The 7,494-nt window shown below is 44.3% G+C and overlaps 1 protein-coding gene across 1 annotated transcript in view; it reads left to right on the top strand.

Annotated features, from left to right (window-relative positions):
* The window catches only part of engase (endo-beta-N-acetylglucosaminidase), a 21,202-nt gene extending 14,057 nt beyond the window's left edge, over positions 1-7,145 (top strand). Inside the window, exons 12-14 of the mRNA XM_063188563.1 lie at positions 3,679-3,778; positions 4,613-4,724; positions 5,184-7,145. Coding sequence (XP_063044633.1) covers positions 3,679-3,778; positions 4,613-4,724; positions 5,184-5,660 — 689 coding nt within the window. The 3' untranslated portion in view covers positions 5,661-7,145. The remainder of the gene's footprint in view (positions 1-3,678; positions 3,779-4,612; positions 4,725-5,183) is intronic.
* The last annotated feature ends 349 nt before the right edge of the window (positions 7,146-7,494 follow it).

The raw sequence follows: 7,494 nt of genomic DNA, 5'->3' as shown, positions 1-7,494 counted from the left end.
CAGCAACTTCATTTTAACATGTGTTAAGCTGTAGGGAAAGAGAAACATAGTACAGTAGTAGAGTAGCAGAGTTCCTTTATTCATGCCGAAGGAAATACAGGCGCATAGCAGCTTGCACATAACATAAGGTGCACATACTGTAATATACAGTACAGTACAAGGCAGATGTTAAACACAACCACATGCATACAGAGAGTAAACTGGTCAAACACACACATGGGGCCTATACAACAAAGCGGGTTCAGGAGTAAACCAGGTTAAGGGGTAAATCATCTAATAGAAGAGCCTGGACAAGGACTCCAGGCTCTCTATCAGATAATTTGATAATCAACATCTGTTTTTTTTTAAAGTCAGATAAGGAGGTGGATCTCGAGAGTGAATTGGTGGCAAAAATGGATTGCAAAGAGAGCAGTTTATGTAGTGACCCATAATATCTTCTTAGCCAATGAGGCGACAGAAAGCAGTCAGTGATGATGCAGGTGCTGGTGACGTGGTCAGCTGAGTTTCCAGTGTGCTTGTCTCTCTCTCTCTCTCTCTCTCTCTCTCTCTCTCTCTCTCTCTCTCTCTCTCTCTCTCTCTCTCTCTCTCTCTCTCTCTCTCTCTCTCTCTCTCTCTCTCTCTCATATCCATATGTCTATTTCTCTACTTCTCTCAGACACACAACCACCTAAGCAAGGTTCACACAAGGCACACAGTCACACCATGACTACTGTATGTGTCACCGCATCACAAGTTCTCAGTGGATATATTTACACTATGTTGTGGGTACGAATATGAATACACACAACGCCAAGGTGAGTAATACTAGTCTGGGGGAACTGATGAGCATTTTAAATAGAGCCTCTCTTCCTCTAAACGCTCTGCTCTGCTCTGCACCACTGGACTTGATTCACACTGGTGGTAGACATTTTCACATTGCATGTGAAGGGCACTATGTATATGGCAGTTAAATAGACCACACTATGTTTCATCTGCTAGAAATAGAATCATGTGCGTGTGTAACAGGTGTTCCCGCACAGTTCGTCCCTCTCTGGGCCGCAAACTTGCTTCGGGAGGGAGGTTTACTAACGTTCCATGCCACACTCTGCTAGTTGGCCTCCGTTACACTCTCCCCCCTAAACCTCACTCCCATCCCGGGTCAACGGCACCAGTGTAACTGAGGTGTTCCCGCACAGTTCGTACCCCTCGGGCCGCAAACTTGTCAACACATCAGTTTGGAATGGGAGGCACAGAACGATACTGCTGAGCTAAAGGGCCGGTCCGATAGCACAACGCTACCACAATGTACAGTGAGTCCAATAAGTATTTGATCCCTTGCTGATTTTGTTGGTTTGCCTACTAACAAAGACATGATCAGTCAATAAATGTTATGATAATATGTATTATAATATGGAGAGACAGAAATTAACTTAAGAGAATATATATTAATTTATTTCCATTTCATCGAGCAAAATAAGTATTTGATCCCCTGCCAACTGACACAGTTGCCAACTACAGTTCCGGGCCCACAGACCAGATGGGCACTTCCGATCAACTTGTCATCTGAATGAAAGACACCTGTACATACTAACATGCATAAAAGACACATTTAATCAGCAGAATCAGTCCATAGTATGAGTGAATCAGTCACACTCCAACCTCACCATCATGATAAAGACCAAAGAGCGGTCAAATGATATCAGGGACAAGATTTTAGACCTGAACAAAGATTAAATGGGCTGCAAAGCCACAAGAAAGAGACTGGGTATTAATGACCCAGCTGTTGATGCATTTCTTCCAAAATGTGAGGAATACGAAATGACTATCCATCAGCCTGTCTGGGGTTCTATACAAGATTTGACCTTTTGTAGGGATTTGATAACCATGACAACAGAAAGAAAGCACCCTAGACCTGTACGGGATGAACTAGGCAATGATATCAAAGCTACTGGGACCAAAATCACTGAGAAAACTACTGGTAGAACTTAATGCCATAGAGGTTTAAAATCCTATAGTGTACACATGGCACCTCTACTTCAGAAGGAACCTGTGCAGTCCCACCTGAGGTTTGCCAACGGACATCAGGCTGGTTTAGGATATGATAAGGAGGTGCTGTAGTCAGATAAAACCAAAATCAAGCTGTTTGGCATTAACACAATTCAATGTGTTTTGAGAAAGAGTACTGCTGTCTATGATTCCAAGAACACCCTCCTCACCATCATGCATGAAAGTGGTATCATTATGGTTTGAGGGTGTTTGTCTGGCCAAGGCACAGGACAACTTCACATCATCAACAAATGGATGGAGGGAGACATGTAATGTGCAATCCTGAGTGCAAACGTCCTTCCCTCCACCACTACACTGAAGGGTGGGCCATTTTTGGATCTCCCAACATGACAATAATACACAATATACAGACAAAGCAATGAAGGAGTGGCTCAATAAGAAGCATATTAAAGTCGTGCAGTGGCCTAGACAGTCTCCAAATATTAACCCTATAGTAATTCTATGGAGAGAACTGAACCTCCCATTCGCCAAGCTACAGCCACAAACTATTAATGTTTTGGAGATAATCTGCAAAGAAAAATGGGCAAAAATATTTTCTACTATATGCACAAACATTGTCATCAACTAAAGCCAGGCTCAAACTACACGACTAGCGATTGTGTGTCCGATTTTGGCGTCGGGGTGCACCGCACACTAGAAGAGAATCGCAACTGTCAATCTTGTCGCTGCTTGCAGCCACCGAGACAATGCCCGACGTTCTATTTCCAGTCGCAAATATCAAACACTGTTTGATTTCTACGATTTGCGATCTGCGACTCTTTGAGCTGCCAAAGTTCTATCTTAGAACGTCGCTCACGACGAGGAAATCTTTCCCGACAATCGCTTGCGATGGTCCTGGGGGGTAACGTTCCAGCGATTGTCATAAGGGGGGTTTTCAGCCGAGAATCGGCGCGATAGTCGTGTTGTTTGAGCCAGGCTTAAAAGCCTCAGTGCTAGACAACTAGGACTTTGCCACAAAGCACTTTATCTTATTTAGCTAGAGGGGTCAAATACTTATTAGCCTAAATTAAATACAAATAATTTAAAATGTATTGTTTTAAGTTATTTTCTGGAATTTCTTTTTGATATTCTGTCTCTCCATGTTTGAATACATATTATCATAAATTTATAGACTGATCATGTCTTTATTAGTGAACAAACAGGCAAAATCAGCAAGGGATCAAATACATATTGGACTCACTGTATGAGGCTTTGGGAGGGAGGTTTACTAACGTTCCACACCACACTCTGCTAGTTGAACTTTGTTACACGTGCGTGAACCATTTTTAAACAAACGCAAGGCATCTTCCATTATCATGTGAATGAACTGTGTGATTGTGAAGTTACATTTGTGCATTTCTATGAGTTTGTGAATATGAATATGTGTGGCGTAGTTGTGTAACTTCCAGTACAATGTTGATGCATGTGGATGACATGACTGTAAGTGTTGTTGTGTGTGTGTGTGTACAGTATTTGTGGGTTTATGCATTTGTGGGCAGGTAGGCCTACTTAAAGGTGTGTGTGTGTGTGTGTGTGTGTGTGTGTGTGTGTGTGTGTGTGTGTGTGTGTGTGTGTGTGTGTGTGTGTGTGTGTGTGTGTGTGTGTGTGTGTGTGTGTGTGTGTGTGTGTGTGTGTGTGTGTGTGTGTGTTCAGCTAGCAGTGTGGTGCCTGCTGATCTGCCTGAAGACCATGAGCTGGTGAAGCAGTTTGCTAAGAGCTGTGGAGTGTGGAGACCAGACGGATGGATGAGAAGGTATACACACACACACACACACACACACACACACACACACACACACACACACACACACACACACACACACACACACACACACACACACACACACACACACACACACACACACACACACACACACACACACACACACACACACACACACACACACACACACACACACACACACACACACACACACACAAAGGGCAGTCATGGGTGAGCGGTTAGGGCGTAAGACTTGCATCCCAGAGGTTGCCGGTTCGACTCCCGACCCGCCAGGTTGGTGGGGGGAGTAATCAACCAGTGCTCTCCCCCATCCTCCTCCATGACTGAGGTACCCTGAGCATGGTACCGTCCCACCGCACTGCTCCCCATGGGGCGCCACTGAGGGCTGCCCCCTTGCACGGGTGAGGCATAAAATGCAATTTCGTTGTGTGCAGTGTGCAGTGTTCACTTGTGTGCTGTGGAGTGCTGTGTCACAATGACAATGGGAGTTGGAGTTTCCCAATGGGCTTTCACGGCTTTTCACATACACTCATGCACGCACAGACACACACACAAACACACACACACACACACACACGCACACACACGCACACACACACACACACACACACACACACACACACACACACACACACACACACACACACACACACACACACACACAAAGGGCAATGATACCCTTAGGTTAACGGTACACATACATGTATGAAGATCAAGCTGTTACATAAGGCTCACTGAATATGGCAAATGCACAATAACCCACAATAACCATCAGACCCTCCCACCCCCCCCACCGCCTCACACATCTGACCTTTTGACCTTTGTGTGTGTGTGTGTGTGCAGGTGTTTTGAGTTGGAGCTGAGCGGCTGTGCTCTGAGGGACATCTGTGTTAACATCAGTCGAGATGGACCCGCACAGGATACGCCCTTCAAATGCAGAGTAGGAGAGATCATGGTGAGCAGGCACATATGGAACTCATGCATTTATAGTGGGTATGTCCCAAATCCAAGATCCAGTTTTGAATTCAGCCAGATTCTGCCTTGTTGATGGGATTCAGTTTCAGTGACCAGAGTAGAATTCGGTATTCCGGATTCAGATTCGGACAAATCTTAAGCAGTGGATTTAGTATTCGGCAGAACCTTAAAAATCAGGATTGGGCCCATCCCTAATTTATAGCACATTGTTTATTGTTCATTATTAAATAAAATGAACACAATATTATGGATAATATTAATCTATAATGATTTCCCCCTTAATGTATTGGCAACTGCATTTTGAATGCAATTTTTAGTTGTAAAATTGTTATGTCGTCTTTCTAACTGGAGTAGCACCCTAACCCTTTATCATCATTCTTTATGAAAAGTACTGCACTGTATATAACATACTTCTTATCTGCATTAAAACACCATGTAGGTGCTGGACGCAGAGTCTCTCCTAGTGCCACCCCGCTCCATGCCCAACATCTGCGTGTCGGACATCGTGTGGCAGCGAGGCGTAGGTGGCGCCACCCCCAGTGGCGACGCCGCCGCTGCTGCCAACAACGGTGACGCCTCAGCACCAGCCTCAGCGCCAGCACCAGCGGACGCCAAGCTCCGTTTCAACGCCACGCTGCAGTGGAACTACCCCAGTCAGCTGGCGCGCTACTTCCGGGTGCATTGGCGCCGGCTGCGGGGTCCGGACCCCCGGGTACCGCCCGGCTCCCTGGCCCTGCTGGGCCGCTCCTACTGCAGCCTGTTCCGGGTGGTGGACCTGGTGGTGCCGGAGCCCCCCGCCCTCCTGGAGCTGGTGGTGGAGCCCGTGACCAGGGAGGGGTTCAGTGTCCCCGAGGCGCAGTGGGGACGACGCCTGCTGAGCTACAGCGAGGCGGACGGTACAGCGGGGGAGAAGTGATGGGCTGTGTGAGGATGAATACAGTACAAATGTACCTACACAGACAAACATACTGTACACACAGCCAAACGTGTATACACATGCAAACACACACAGACAAACATGTATACACATGCAACACAGACACATACAAACATGCATTTACACCAAAACATTCATTCAAACATACACATGCAAACATACACACAGACAAACAGGTATATACATACAAACAGAAACATTATCACATTGCCTTACACATACAGACAAGCATGATTATATTTATGCCAGCACTTTCTGCCTGACATTATTTAAACACGCACACAGCTTTCATTTCCATTCTTAAATTCCTTTCTTGCTTGCATGTTCTTAAAATCGCCTTTTGTATAACTCCTATATATCTCAATGATTATTGCACAAGTCTTACACTAATTGGTAATGTAAAATATGGTAACCAAGTGACAAACCGTAATAAATTTTCAATAAATCAGTTAGAACAAAATAATCATAACATTTTATAATGAAAAATGTAAAATCAATGAATTTACTTCGAATTGACTTTAATCTGACTTTGAACCAATTAACTCCTCTCTTGTCTCGGTCCCTCTGTGGAGAAAACTAAACTTTCCCCGTCGTCAGCCTATGTAGAGCACCTTTTGAGACACTTTTCCCCTTTCAACATCACCATTGCAAATGAGAAAATGATCTTTGAATTCTGCTTTCTTTTTTTAATTGCACAAGATATTTAGTAATGACATCTTGACTCGCATCACAAGGTCACAAGCAACAGAAAAGGGCGCGAGGTACTTGTTTGACCTGTACCCTCTGTATAGCCATGCTATTTGTTTCAAGACCTTGCACATTAAGCTCTTGACACATCCTATTTGAATTTATTTTCAATTCTAAACACTTAACTTTCTGTCATTACACATGCACACGCACGCACACGCATAGTCTGGAAGAGGTTGATACTTGAGTTGAGACTTGACTTGAGTCTTGGTTTAATTCACAGCCTGGATGACATTGGTCATTCTCTAATGTTGAACTCACACACATTGTAAAATTCTACATTGTAATATTTCAACCCATTTCAATTTGGTGTGATTGTGTGTTTTGAGTGACTGCTAAATAGTCTGGGTGGGATGTTTATTTGCATTGAGTGACTGTACCACTGAGAAATGCAATGCAACACATTGTTTTTTTGTTCTTTGTATGACAATGCTTGCACACATGCACTCTTGTATGTTAATGTGTGATATTTTCTCAGTCATGAAGTCTTTCCATATGAAATAACAATGTATACTGAAACTATGGGATACATTTCTATGAAGGTCTTCGTCATTGGCCTTTAGTGTCGGTTTTGAAGTGTCTGTTTAAAGTTCACATTTTACAGGTCCTGACAGTAGCTTTCATTACGGAGTGCTCTGGAAAACAATTGAAAATCCAACAGTGGCTTTTTATATTACGCTTTGAAATGCATTTGCTCTTTTACAATAAATAATGCAACCCAACATTTGTGAAAGACATTGTGTGTTTGATTTAAATGCACAGTTAACCTTTTGCCACCATATTGAGACATACTGTATAGTACAAACCGTTTTAAGAAAGTAAATGTCCTGCACACACACTTAAAGGGCAGTCATGGGTGAGCGGTCAGGGCAACAGACTTGTAGCCCAAAGGTTGCCGGTTCGACTCCCGACCCGCCAGGTTGGAGGGGGAAGTAATCAACCAGTGCTCTCCCCTATCCTCCTCCATGACTGAGGTACCTTAAGCATAGTACCGTGCTGTGCCGTCCCGCCGCACTGCTACCCAGGGGCGCCATTGAGGGCTGTCCCCTTGCACGGGTGAGGCATA

The sequence above is a fragment of the Engraulis encrasicolus genome, chromosome 2 (assembly GCF_034702125.1).
Source record: "Engraulis encrasicolus isolate BLACKSEA-1 chromosome 2, IST_EnEncr_1.0, whole genome shotgun sequence".
NCBI classification, from domain to species: domain Eukaryota; kingdom Metazoa; phylum Chordata; class Actinopteri; order Clupeiformes; family Engraulidae; genus Engraulis; species Engraulis encrasicolus.
Note: the sequence above shows the minus strand (reverse complement) of the source record. Positions and strands in the feature narration are given on the sequence as shown.